This window comes from Phaethon lepturus, unplaced genomic scaffold (genome assembly GCF_000687285.1).
Source record: "Phaethon lepturus isolate BGI_N335 unplaced genomic scaffold, ASM68728v1 scaffold4051, whole genome shotgun sequence".
In the NCBI taxonomy this organism is placed as follows: Eukaryota; Metazoa; Chordata; class Aves; order Phaethontiformes; family Phaethontidae; genus Phaethon; species Phaethon lepturus.
In genome coordinates this window covers 1-14,618 of record NW_010518302.1, presented here as the reverse complement: position 1 = coordinate 14,618, position 14,618 = coordinate 1, and the positions used below count along the sequence as shown (strand labels likewise).

The 14,618-nt window shown below is 37.4% G+C and overlaps 1 protein-coding gene across 1 annotated transcript; it reads right to left on the bottom strand.

Moving 5' to 3' along the window:
• Positions 1–577: 577 nt before the first annotated feature.
• Positions 578–14,602, bottom strand: SLC25A46 (solute carrier family 25, member 46). Its single transcript, XM_010296669.1, has 8 exons — positions 14,414–14,602; positions 12,905–12,993; positions 9,681–9,738; positions 9,090–9,167; positions 8,271–8,371; positions 5,025–5,081; positions 4,493–4,550; positions 578–1,348 (listed from the first exon to the last, which is right to left on the bottom strand). Exons 1-8 carry the CDS (start codon positions 14,600–14,602, stop codon positions 770–772), a joined length of 1,209 nt encoding a protein of 402 aa, XP_010294971.1. The 3' UTR covers positions 578–769.
• Positions 14,603–14,618: the final 16 nt, after the last annotated feature.

The following is a 14,618-nucleotide window of genomic DNA, read 5'->3' as shown; positions in this document are numbered from 1 at the left end:
CCATGAAGTTATAATTGGAAAGTTGACTAAAAATGGCACTTACACATGCACACATCAGTATCTTATTTGCTTTATTCACACGCTTTAGTCACTGTAAGCCTTGCAAACAAACTGCAAGACAGCCAAATTTGCATTCTGTAACACTTTGCCCAAACACAGGTTTCTGTTATTTTGTACAAAGCAAGATTTCTCTTCATCGCCTTCTGCCACACTGCAGCAAAGAAGTCTTCTATGTACCTGTAAACTATGACATTTATGTCTACTTAGTTATGTTTACAGTTTCTTTTACAGTTTCTATTTTGCTCACAGCTCCATTAACAGTGAAGTTGAAAATATTTTAAAAAGACCAGTGAACCCGTCTGTCTCCCACTTGAAGTTCTTACAACTTATGAAAATAAGTTCCTTTGAACTGGCTAGCAGTCCAAAATATCAGATGTGATGTTTACAAACCAGAGATTAAGAATTCATATCCGTTCTTTAAGTCAGTTAACTCGTAAGAGGAAAGGTAAACCCTCACTCCAAACACATTTGAAATTCAATTCCCTTCTGTATGACTGCACAAATGTATTTAATTTATGTCTATAATTTTAAATTTAAACAGTACTGTTTTAATTACACTTAGGAATCTATATCCCCATTTTTAAACAAGTTTTTACAGTGTAAGGAGAATCCACAGAGTGGATTATTCAAACTTCATTTTCTAAGCCATTTTAAACAATAATTATGTAAGTCAAACATGTCCACTGTGCTAAATCCACACCTGAACAGACTAAGAAACATTTTGAAGCAGTGTTGAGTAAATAATTTTGGTAAGCTGTAAAACTGCCACATGCAAGGTATACTGTACTATAACAGCTCCAAATCCTTTATAAAAACCTAGCATGCCTTCTTCCCGTTTTATGGTATTTATGCAGTCTCTCATTCCCTCATACTGAGTATTGATCGGAAGCACTTCATAGCCAAGGTCTGTATTGTCAATTATCGTGCGTGTCCCTTGAATATGAAGGCGGTGTAAAACTGTCTCCAGTGGATAAAGCATGACATCAGCACAAAGGCTAGCAGCAAAGCTAGCTATAAGTTCTGGAAAATACGCATCCAGCATGCTCTGCACCGAAGTAGAGCTCTCAGCTGGAATGTTGTGGGAACTACCCCTTTTCAGAACAAACAAAACAAGCTTCTGGATGATGGAACTGATGACATAGTGAAGAACTCCATGTAGAACAGTTGGAAAAGTCAAGACCATCAGAGGAAGGAGACGCTTGCTATGGGGTACTCCCATGCCTACAACTCTGCCGATTCCTTCTTTCACGCAGTCCAGGATGCCAGGATTATCTCGAATGATTTCGCTCTACAAGCACAATGGAATAGTTACAACTTGTGCTTCCCGTTTCATAACCATGTTGACATCCACTTCAACAATTTATCATTGCTGAACTTTGAGTTAAGCATTTGCATGCTATTGTATCTACACAGCTATATTGATATAAATTCTTTGCTCTAACACTCTTGATAGCATTCAAGTAAACTTACTTTTAAAATATGAACCCATTTCAAAGAGTCTTTAATATTTAATGTACATTCCAGTTATTTGTGTTACTACCAAAGAAATTCAACTTTCAGCCTACTGCTGAAAGTATGAGTCTTGTACTGAAAATGCCTACTTCCAGAGCAAAATGACAGTAAGTATTTATAATTTAAAAGCCCTTTTCTTTAACGACTCTAAGTCTAGTTGTTGAACTTGAATGTGCATAATACTTCCATAGCTAAAGTTGAGTTGAAAGATCATTTTTAATTTGCATTTAATAGGTTCAGCTCTGTACATTTCCATTCCATTATTTGCATCTAAAATAGCACTCTTTACCCATGCTGCCTCTTAGAAAAGAGGTAATTATTTTGTTCATGTAATGAAAATCAATAATTCACTTAGTAATTATTTACTCCATTATATTCCACCTATGACTGTAGGATTAAGCTAAAGACATTGTTTCCCCTTCCAATGCTTATACAAAGTCAGTGTTTTGTCATCTCTGTTACATCCAAAATTCACTATGTGTTCTCCCCGGTGCCCAAGTCTGAGTCCATGCTGGCTGTGTCCTGAGGTCATGCCAGGAAAAGCCACCAGAACAGTCCTCAGTACTCTGGGGAAGGACTAACAGCCTGCAAAGTCCTCATGGTCAGTCTGCACCGAAGAGAAGCTAGTTCAAATCCTTCAGACTGTAACGTTGCTCTAGACTTTAAGCACAACTTAAGCATTAACCCCTATTGAATCCTCTTCTCCCCCATATAATTATGGTCACTGCACTTCAAAACTGTGCTTGTTTTTGTCAAACACGCCACCATGTGGTTTGAAATGTTAAAGACAAAACAGTAATGTGACAGCCACAAATTTCTACCACTGACAGTTATTTTGATGAAATGTATTTAGTTGCAGAAGTGTGTCAAACTAATACTGTTGAACAGTATGGTGTATCAGAATTAAGACAATAAAAGTTAATGTAAAACTGTTAGTAACAAATCCCACAATCTTTAACTTTTATAGTTTGTTCTTGGTCATTGTCCTCTTGCAGCACTGGAATATAATGCAAACCTGATAAGCCAAGTTGCCTTCCTGCACTGATTAATACAGCATAAATAAAATCTTCACAAATGCTATCATTACCTCTGTTGTGTTACTAATAAGAAAGCTCATGATGATGATGTTTCCAGGAACTGGAGAATACATTTCACACAGCATATATACACCTATTTGGTAGAATACTTGCACACAGCTGAACCTACTAAGCCTAAAACCCTCAGATCTCAGTGGAATTATTTTCATTACCAATGCTTTACAGAGATGATCACCTGTCTCAAAGACTGGAGGAGATGCTGTTTTGCCTTTTTGATTGTTTTCCTATTAAACTGCTTTCTAGCAAAGAAACTGTTACTTATTTTGCATACAGAAGACAGGCTCTACATCATGTTCTCTTTTATCATTTATTGATAAATATGTTTATGTCCAACAAGACAGCTAACACCCTTTCAGACAAAAATACAAGCAGTAAGATACCTGCATAAAACATTCCATTCTGTGGCCTGCTATGAACTCAAGAAACATTAACAGTGTTCTACCACTGTTTCTAGTTCCAGAATGCTCAGGGTAAAGTCATTCCCCAGGACATAGAAGCTTCCTAAATCAGCGTCCTAGTATGAGATCAGTTAAATCTTCCCATGGCTTCTGCAAACTCAGAGACCTACTCAGACTGGATTCATGAAACATTATTTTCTATTGAATTATCTTGAAGGAAGGAAAAGGGTTTCTTAAATACAGAGTAACTTTAGAGAATGTGTTTGTTGTTGGGAATCTACATGTTCCCACACATAGATGTTTAATCTCACCTGTCCTGTTAGTCCATAATGTGGCCAGTTCAGACAAAACAGCCTTCCTAGTACTTTCTGTCTCCTTGAAGTTTGGATCCTCTGCACTGAGCGGAATCCTGCCTCTTAAGGCAGGGGGGGACCACTCCCTCCCTCTAAAGTACATGCTGAAACTAAAAAACTGTAGAAGTCAACCTTGTTTGCCTCTTCTCCACAGAAAAAGCACCATTTTGCAGACATATACCAGCAGTTGAACTGTAGGTTTAAACAGCTGGATCTAAATCAGTCTTGACAGTACTTACAACTTGTCTATGCTATGAATGAAAACTATTATTTTGATGACTGAATGACAGGAGTGACTATCCTGTACCACCCTGCATACAAGAGCTCACTTTACAGTAAGAGTTCCATTAGCTGTGCAAAGATACTATCATGTCAATTAAGAGTAACTCATTATATAGAGATAGCTGGAAGAATTACCCTTGACCACATCCGCATAGCTAAACCCTGTCTCTTTCTCCAGAAAGAAATGCAAGAACCCACTGAAAGGCAATCTGCAATACAGTGCTATGGGTTACTCTGTACAATTACCGAACAAGTTTGGCTGCATCTAAGTGACAGGTCCAGATAGTTATTTGATTGACTAAGGAAGAACTAGATGAAAATTTAAAAGCAAAAGGTTGACTGAATGAAAGCAACCCTGAAATAGTAGAGTTCAGTATTTTAGCAAAAAAAGGCTGAGTTACTGGAAAGGCTTTATAGTTGTTATAGGATAAATGGTCACTGCAACAACTTGCCTAGCAAGTCTTTTAAAATATTTACATGAGAAAAACTTCCTTATGGCTTATCTGCTAGAACACATAGATGTAACTTGTCCTTATTTCATAGACAACATATTCCAACTATCTACATGAAATGTCCTTTCTAATTCTAGATTTAGACTTAATACAACTAATATACCCATCGAAGTAAGTACTTCTTAATCTCAGTTAATGTCATACAGCCTCAAGCAAAACAAATGTAGCTACTGCAGCATGAACCTGAATCTAAAGCCAAAGACTCACTTCTCCACATAAGCTAATCTATACCGAGAATAACAATATCTTTTAGAATGTTATAAATACATGTAAGTTACCTGTACAGTTTCAATCAGGCTCGCAGAATAAAAAGGCATTGCTATCACATGTGTTAAGCTGTAGAAATCAACAAGAATTAAAGTCATGACAATACTATAATTTTAGCTAAATATGCACCTGAAAGTTAATGAAGTTATCTACCAAGTCATACCCAAGAGAAAACTAACAAACTTTAACTCAATTATTAAAATTAATATTAGCAAGTTGAGACAAACTTCAGTCTGAAGTTCTGTTAAATTCTATTTCCCTGTGACCAGACTGATTCAGGTCTCTCAGATATCATAATTTAATGATTAAAAGCATCTAATCTTTTAAATTAGTCAGGTTCCATGCAGACACAGGGATCTAATAACAGAAAATAATTTGATAAAGTGGTATATGCAATCAAGATTGTTCAAAAAAATCAAAATTTGAAAACTACTATTAGCACCTGTCAAGTAACACTAGCTGCAGAATAAATTAATGTGCATTTAGTAGTTTTATTAATGTTTAGATAATAAGACATAAGGTAATAACACATGCTATACTTACCCTTTGAGTAGAAGGTGTCCACCTATCTGCTTGAGGTTCCATTTATGTGAAAGCTCCCTAAAAAGAAAAGTATTTACCTTAATATGGATAAGAGCATGTCATTCTCAAGCATTTCTTCCATGGATGTCAACATCCAGTTCTCATATTGGTGTTCTACTATCCATTTACGTTGCAGGATTTCCCATAGTGGAAAGACACATCAGCTACACATTTAATAAATTATGCTTAACTTCAAGAAGCTATTCAGGCCTGTTAGACATTCTGTCAAAAAGCTTTCAATTATAAGGTGTCTGTAGCTCTCACACCTACTGGCTTTAGTGTTTTGCATTTATTTTGTATCCATATGTACTAACTCTTAAAGACATTTTCAGGGAATATTGGATTATTTTAAAATCTCAATAGTTTTCATTTATCAACATACATTTTTACTATGGTTTGTTTATGCTTCTTCTGTTCTTTGAGGTTATGCTTACCCAGTTGCTTCTTTCCTGAAAAACCTAAATCACATTCTGACACAGTTAAACAAGACCAAGTACAATAGGCCAGACTAGAAGCTGCATAGTAATTCTGTACAGACTTAAATCAAGCCTTTTGGCTTATGACCAGTCTTTAGCATATCCTGGCAAAGCAAAAGAAAATCAGCGTGTTTAACGCAAATGTGACAAAAAAAAATCCCCTTAAAGTAGCATTTTCTAGTTAAACACTTCAAAATATCAAGAGTAAATGTTAACTATGCTCCACTTAAAAGAAAATGTAATCCCACCTAGCTCAAAATAACATTACAATACCAAATGCATTCACCATACATTTAGTAAATACTCTAGCTATGAGGTAAAGATAGTTCTGTCAGAAATGTTGGACACAGTAGACCATGCATTTTTAGTAATAAGCTATAAACTGTTCAGCTTCAATTCTTGTCCAGGAATCGCACTCACCCACTGCCTGTAGTTACAACTCTAATCCAAGAAAGGAAATTGTTTACTCTTTTTCTGACGAATTGTGTTACTAGTAGCCATCACTTTCCTAAATACATAGGTCAGTCACTAAAGAGGAAGGGAAGACCATTTACCATTATGTATCTTGGACACTTGGATCACATCTGCTAAGCCGTAATACTTAAAAGATGTGGAAAATTAAGACAGCCAAACTAATATGTGAAAGCCTGACCTGTCAATCCACTAGGTATAACTAGTCCTGCAGTGGAAGAACAATTATGGAATGAGTTTGTCTAGTACAGAACCACATTCAACTTGCCACGAAAATATTAACACTTATTTCTGTGCCCCTCTCCTAAAACAAGGGGATTCTTTTATGATATAATGATACAGAACAGGAATTGACATTTCACTTCCATGTGTCCTTTGGAGCTTGATAATATAGTTAAATAACCGTTTAAATCAGATTTGCTGGCACTGCTGCTATAAGCAATAACCTTCACCTCCCTGTGACAGCCCAAACACGCATGCTACAATTAAAAAGGAAGGGAGAGCATCTAGTACAAAATTGCATGGGGTGGTGCATCTACAAGACAACATTTTAGCCAAGCCACTTCCCCAATCCAGTTCATTTCATAACTGTTCACATACTGTGTTGGCAGAAGGATGAGGTAGCACTGCAGAGGGAATGAGCAACTACTAGCAGAAATGATTGCTTCTTTTGGCAGCAGCACCAGCTTACTTTTCAAACTACTGAAAAACTGGCCCACAAGAAGAAAATCCTTGCTCACACTGGACAGAAATCAGAACTATGAAAATAAAGACTATATCACATCTCATGAATTTTAGCATCCTCTACAGCAGTATTTAAAAACAAGAACAGCAAGTCATGCTTGGAGGGAAGTGTATGCCTGGGAATTTCAGTTACATGAGACAGAGCAGACCAGAAAGCTTAAATACACATTCCATGCAACTTAAGTATGAAATGCTTTTGCTAATACTTTTGACAAATGCTAGAACCTGCAAAAACTTACTTCTATTAGTATGCATGCACCATAATAGTAGTTTGATTCAGCCTGCCTATATTTCTTAACTTTAAAACCAGGTCAGTTTCCACATCCCTTAAGTACTTGGTCTCTGTCCACATATTAAAAACAGACCCGTGGCTCTTCTGAAAACTAACACAATTCTCAAGCCCATCAATCCATTCAACCTTAACCAGCCTTAAAGCCAACTACTTGCCTGCCTCCCTAATATATTTTCCAAGACAGGTGTTTATCATTTTACTGGCTTCAATGTGTGCCGTGCAACTGTTAAGTATCTCTTCCTAACTTTTGACTATCTCACAGTCTCCTTGCATTTCACTAGAAATTTTAGTTACTTCATATAATAAACTCTCTCACACAACCTGCTTACTCTTAAAATATCTGTAACAAACCTGACAATATATACTATTACAGTTGTCAGCCCCTACTGTTAGCTCGGGACCATTATAAAAGAAAACACTGATAAAAGTCTTCAGACAAAAATTCTTTATCAGACTTGTATCTCAAAGCAGAAAGACAATCAGTGTTTTATCATAATCCTGTAGTTTTAGTTCAGCATAAAAAGCAGGCAGGGTCAAAAACAAAATAAAAAGTTATTACTAAACTTCTATAGCTGAAGATGGACAGAGTGAAGTAGAATGGTGAATATCTCTTTAAATGAAGTCACTCATTTTCAGTTGTAAGCCCTTTGTGAAAACACTGAGCAATGCACATATAGTTATTGGTAAAGGAGGAAGTCAAAGCTGACAGTCACATAGACTTTTATTTACCATGTCTTTTCATTTATTAATGCAGGCCATTCTTTTCTCTCACCTACCAATGACAGTTAAAATGTTCGTGAAGATGTCAGTGCTGGCTCATTAGCCAGTAAGTTTTCTCTATTTAGATTAATGAAACTATGACATTTTACTTTAGACATTAAATTTGATAGTACCACACAATACAAACCAAAATACAAAAAGAAACTTATGACTCCTGTTATCCCACTGGAATTATACCGAAGACCAATTTGCTACGTTATTTCTACGCTCAGAGCAGTAGGCAGACAGACCAAACATACAAAACTCCCAGAAAGAGTCTCTCGCTGTTTCTTAATTACAAGGTTGTCTTTGCCAAGACAACCACATCGTGCTGAAACCACCTATTCAGTGTGTGACTGTTCTAGTGAAGTAAAATTTTTTGTACGGCCTTACATTTCTAACACTTTGAATACAAGTCAACAACTAATGATCAATGTTAGAAGCAGTAAAAACCCCATGCAATACCTTGGCAAAGGTGTAAATTCACTGATGATGCCTTCTGTTCCCAGGGTTATGCCTTGAACAATGAAAGTGCTGCCCATTCCTTTCCAGAGAGCTCTTGGACCCTGTGTTTTGACATATACAACATATTTTGATTAGTGAACAACAAAAGCTCAAAAATCTTTTCGTCTTACTAATTTTTATAAAATTTTCACCAAATTCAGACCACACAGGGCTACAATTCTGCCATTAAACTTCACTATGACAAAATTCAGGGGACAACTAGCTTTTCAACTCTGAAGAAACTTGTGTTCTTTGATAATTTCAAACAGTTGTCAACAATTTGAGGCACCTCTCTCCCTGTTAATACTCTAAGTACCATAAAATTAGAACTGTTTTCTATGGTCAAGTTGAGCTCAAGATGGTTAAAGCACATCTGTAATAAATCCAGAAAGTCTTTTCTTACTGCCTCCTATCTGAGGAGGATTGCCATTCCCATGCAGAAGTGGTAATTCATGCAATACTATCTTTGGAAGTAGTAATTTGAATAATCTCTTTATCCACATGAAGATTAATTACCTTTTAGATTCCTGATTAAAAAAATTTGTTTCAGGGACCTTTTGTTTTCTAGTATTTGCAAATCTTCTCCAATAAATACTACACTTCTTAAGAAAAAAAATCAACAATGATATTCTTGAAACATTTCTCCAACCATAAAAATAACAAACCCTTACAACAGCAATGTTTTTAATCATGAGTTACATAAAGATTTATAGATGTCAATGTACATATGTGCTATAGTAACCTTCACTGATCAGATACAGCCTGACACCAAGTACTGACCTGTGTCTTATTTATGCTGTACATAATATTGACAATAGTAAATGGAGTGAGATGATAATTCCGAGCATGATAGTTAACCTGTTAAAAAAAATATAATGGCAATTTCATAAACATGCTTGCAGACATTATAACTCTAAAGGAAAAAGCACTTTCAAAATAAGGATTTTACCTCTGCAAAGGTCAGATAAAGTGACCAAAATATGAATAAATTCTCACTGAAATTTAGGGAAACAGGCAGAACTTAAGTATTTGTATGCTGAAAATGCAAACAATAAAGCAAGCATAAACCAGAAAATATTGGAAACAAAGCATCCTGCTTTAAATGGGGATCTGGAAGCTGCTCCACAGACTCTGAAACACTTACATGCTCTCATTTATTTTCTATTGCCCAAGCAAAAATGAGTAAGCTGTTCAAGATCAGTTAAATTTCAGAAAGGAAAACATGTTTTCCATGTAGTTACAAAGAAAAACATGTTAATGTAGCAGCATCCCTCTAAGACTGGTAAAGCTTCCTTATATTCTACAGAGTGTGAAAACAAATATCACAGTACAAAGGAGCTCTGACTGGAAGAGGCAATATAAAAGACATACCTGACACTGACGACGTAGAACAATGCACGGATGTGCCAATACATTTTCTGTAAATAGGCTTTAAAAGAAAAGTGTATTTAAAGCATGGGAAGCCATTGTAAATTTATTAGAAAAGGGTTGTTATTTTTCTCTAACAATGTTAGATTGGTATTGGAAAAACTATACATTATCTAGTGAATTAATGAGGCATTTTGGATGGCTACCTGATAGCCTGCCAATACTATAAAGCAACAAGTATCAGAAAACCCAACAAATACATTCACTATTAAAACACTGAGGGGGGAGGGAGGGGGGAGAGAGAGAGAGAACATGAATGTATGTATTTTTTATTGGCAAAACAATATACCAAATTTCTTAAAGTTTTCCTCTGCAAAACATGAAGGAACAAAACAGGTGTGCTGGTTTTGCCTGGGATAGAGTTAATTTTCTTCATAGAAGCTAGTATGAGGCTGTGTTTTGGATTTGTGCTGGAAGCAGTGTTCATAATACAAGGATGTTTTCATTATTGCTGAGCAGTGCTTACACAGAGTCAAGGCCTTTTCTGCCTCACACACCATCCCATCAGTGAATAAGCTGGGGTTGCACAAGAAGTTGGGAGAGGACACAGCTGGGACAGCTGACCCCAACTGACCAAAGGGATATTCCATGCCCCCTTCCATGCTCAGCATATAAAACTGAGGGAAGAACAGGGAACATTTGGAGTTATGGTGTCTATCTTCCCAAGTAACTTTTATGCATGATGGAGCCCTGCTTTCCTGGAGGTGGCTGAATAGCTGCCTGCAGGTGGGAAGCAGTGAACAAATTCCCTGTTTTGTTTTGCTTGTGTGTGGCTTTTGCTTTATCTATTAAACTGTCTTTATCTAAACCCACACGTTTTCTCACTTCTACTCTTCTGATTCTCTCCCCCATCCCACTATGGGGGGACTGAGTGAGTGGCTGCGTGGTGCTTAGCTGCCAGCTGGGGTTAAACCACAACAGGCCAGAGCCAGAATTATCAAAGGATTTGTTTCCAGTTCTCTGTAATTCTGAGTACCACATTATTAATCAAGAACCTCCTTCGCAGCTCCAGAGGACTGGTACTAACAGCTGTTTTGTTTTTTTTTTTCATCAGAAAGTCCTGCTGCCCAAAGCCAACTCTCCCTCCACCCCTAGAAATGTTACTTCAATCAAACCTTCAGAGGAAAGTTCTCTCAGTTCTAAAGCAGGATTCCCGGTCACAGCCATGCAGAGAAACATTTCATTTAATCTCAAAGTGCCTGAGTGACCAGAGTACTTACCTGTATATGGTTCAAACCTGGGATATGGATTAGAAAAGCAAAACCTCCAGGCTTTGCCTAAGCATTCCAAGTAACAGCTCTGACCACCAACCCACAGTATCATCTGGGTTAGGTCTCTTATAGGGATTTTACTCTGGATAAACATGTACTAATTGGCACAGAAAAATACTGAGCCTGCAGTCTCATAACTATTAAGCTAATTAGTAGTTTGCTACTACCAAAAGAGGTGAAACTTACCCCATACTTCAGCTGCTATCTCCTAAGCCCTCCTGGTAGGCAACTCAATTAACCTCACAAAACCTAACCTTTTCTTTTGGGTGTTTTCTACAAGATTTCTGACTTTATCCCCTGTGTCTGACAAGTGATCTGGTAGAAATGCAAAAGCATAAGCAGGGAGAATTGCTCTCAGCAATGATACAGTGTTGATCATCTCTCCACAAGCTCATTTTAGTCCCAGTGGCCATGGTGCTCAGGATGTGGAAAACTTTGTCATGCTTGATTAAATCAAAGCATATTTCAAAAGGACAACTGAGCCACGCTAACATCTCTTCTCCTGAAGGAGATCAACATGTTCCTGTGCTATGGCTCCACTCCTTTGCTGATACCCTCCTAAGCTCATTCATCCTGATAAAGCTGAAAAGAAATCAAACAAACTCTTTATACGGTTGGGGGGGGTTTTTTGGGTTGGGGGGGGGGGGGAAGGGGGCTAGTTGTTCCCTCCACCCCCATCAATTCTATTTTAAAAAACTGAAAAGGCTCATCAAGGGGTTTGAATGAGCAAGCTGAGCCCCTGTAAGGGAAGCAATGGGAGAAGAGGGACAGGCGGTTTCAAGAGACTGGATGATCTAATTTAAGCAGTTCATTACTTGCCAAAAATGGCCATTCCTAGTCCTCCTCCTTTATCCCTTCCCTCTCTGCTCCAGTTAGGTGGTGTCTCCTGGCTTTCACAGCTAGTCAACTCCCAGGTAAATCAACCTAACTAAAACAGCAAAAAATAATCCAGCTCTTTCATTGACTTTGTCTTCTGTTTTAGTGAGTCAAACTGGTTAAAAGAGGTTCTGATGGGCATCAAGGGTGATAACAATGGGGAAAGGAGCAGGACAGGCTGGTGTTCAAGTAAAAGGCTCATCTCTTTAAGGAGAAGTACACTGTAAGAACCTCAACTGACATAGCTTCCCATGTTGGTCTAGCTGGTTAAGTGACACAAGTACTCTCATGTTCTGAAAAGAGAAGCACTTTTCTCTGAGAAGTCTCACATTCAGGTCAATAAGGAGTAAAACTTCTTTTAGTCATAACTTTTACAAGACAAACGCCCCTCCCACCCTTTCACAAGTTGCATCAGTACATTGACCAAGAAAAATATAATCAGGTGACTATGACTGAGCAGGCATCCTACAAAAAATACTCAGCTTATCATGATCCTTACACTTGACAGTTTAAGCTCTGAAAATGTTATTAAGCATGCTGAAGTCCACCACTTGCTCAAAAATACTATCAATAATCAGTGCCACTTATAAAGAATAAAATGGCTGTTGGACCACTTGGCTAGATCAACATTACTATTCCAGGAAACTTTGATAACATACTTGAAGACATTTTCAACTTCTTAGGAAACATTCACATTACCTAAAAACATTAGTAAAAGTGGCAAATGTGAAAACAATTTTCTGGTGTTATTTTCAGATTGCTCTGCTGGGATACACATATCCTGGGCCTACTGTATGAAAAACTATTTCTTATATTCATTGCTGATTAAGTAATTCTGAGGAACACTTCAGTTAAAGAGAACAGAAACCTATATAGAATTCAGGTAGTAGGTTTCTAAAGGCTTTTCAACTGTCTAAGTCTACTGGCATAAAAACACAACACAAAAGTGTACATAACGATCATAAGACAACTATAGCTTTACTACTTCATTATCACTGAAAATTATCACACAACTCTTACCTTGCAAGGCCAATACCAAAGCCTGCAAATCTGTTCAACTGCTCTGAAAAAAATGAAAACAGATTATACAGCAGCAATAACCACAAAGTCTGAGAAAATGTCATGCAGACCATCTGAAAAACTAATTATATACTGTACTTGCTTCAGAAAATTACAAGCACTAAACCACAACATTTGTGTCAACTCAGCAAGAGAGAATATAAAAAAAAAATATTCCCCCAGGAATATTTGCACTTTGGACTGCATTTGAGTTTGTACATACTTTTATAAATTATTCTCGTCTTAAAACAGCGGGGGAGGAGGGGAGAGACAAAAACAGTAAAACAGAGTATTTTAGTACCTAAAAAAAAAAAATCTAACTCAAACTAACCGCTGAACAAGTTAGTATGCATGAGAATGTACAATAATTCTGAAATAAATTTAGAGATGTGAAATCAATTTTAAAAACAAAAACAGTAAAAAGAAAGAAACTTTGGGAGAAGTAACACAAAACGCCATTGATGATGCAACAAACATCAACATAATGCAAATTTGAGTTTTCTCCACTCTTTCGCAAAAATCTAGTTACTAGAGAACTGTTAAAATAGCAACAAGAATAATAGATTCAATTTTCTGTTGTCTGCTACCAGACAGACATTTACAAATTTGGAATTATCAGAAGAGATTTTAAGACTATCAGAGCCAGCAAGTTGCAACTGAAAATTAATGCTCAGCCCTACAACTGACAGGGTGCAAGCAGGCTGTAAATGTTGGTAATGCCAGTAACCTCAGTGGAGCTCCACACAGATGTGACAGCTCTCCTAAAGAGGAACGATAAGACTCTCTCCACTTGCAGAAGCTGGACTCGGTGATACAGGAACTCCTTATCAGTCCTCCAAAATGCAGAATCAACATACCCTCCATAAGCAGATAGGACGAAAAAAAAAAAAGGTAGAGTCCACGTACCTAAGAATATTTAAGTAGTGCTTAGCAAGTCCAGCTAAGGGTTGTACTCATAAAACCTGAACAAAACCACTGCGTTACAGGTTAAAAAAAAAAAAAGACCCTCTCATTAATACAATTCAATTTTAAATAGTCTTTCATAAAACTTTGATACTCAAGTGCATATAAACTGCTCAAGAACATCCTTTTAATTAAAGGAGACAACGTTCAGTAGCCTAGATTTCGCAAGTTTCTCTTAATTCACCTCAATTTTTTGAAGACATAAAATAATACCATATTTCTGAGGGTTTCTGCTCAGTTTCCCAACAATTACTGGAAGAGACTTGAACACAGTTGCTTTCTCAAATTCTACCACTTCCACAGTTCTTTCACTATCATGCGGGGGGGGATGGAGGGGGGTGTTTACTTCAGCAGTTCATGTCATACCCCTTGTACTTTTTGAAAACAATAAAAGCAGCCAGAAGACAGAAAGCCTGAAGCATCAAGACTGACTACATAACAAAACATACTGCAAGACCCAAAGGTACCTCCTGCCTTTAGAGAAGGCAGAGTATTTCTGCAAGATACCGTTTGCATGGGCAATGGGGAGCTGACCACAGGCTGCTTAACTAGAAGCTGGAGGGTGCGTTCTGGCACTGTCAATCGTATCTGCGTGTAACTACGTGGTGTTACATTCCCAACCGGGTCCTGGTGCGAGACGGATGGAGCGAGCTCTTTTCCTTCTAAAGGTCTTTTTTTGCCCTGGCGCTGCAGCATCGCCAGCCCGCGGCTG

Bases quoted from the DNA above. Each gene is read 5' to 3' on its own strand.
- SLC25A46 (XM_010296669.1), bottom strand. From the start codon at position 14,602: ATGCTGCAGCGCCAGGGCAAAAAAAGACCTTTAGAAGGAAAAGAGCTC. The intron at 12,994-14,413 runs GTATCTTGCAGA...ACATTTTCTCAG, and splicing joins CCCCATTGCCCATGCAAACG to ACTTTGTGGTTATTGCTGCT. The intron at 8,372-9,089 runs GTCAGTACTTGG...GTCAAAACACAG, and splicing joins ACAGCATAAATAAGACACAG to GGTCCAAGAGCTCTCTGGAA.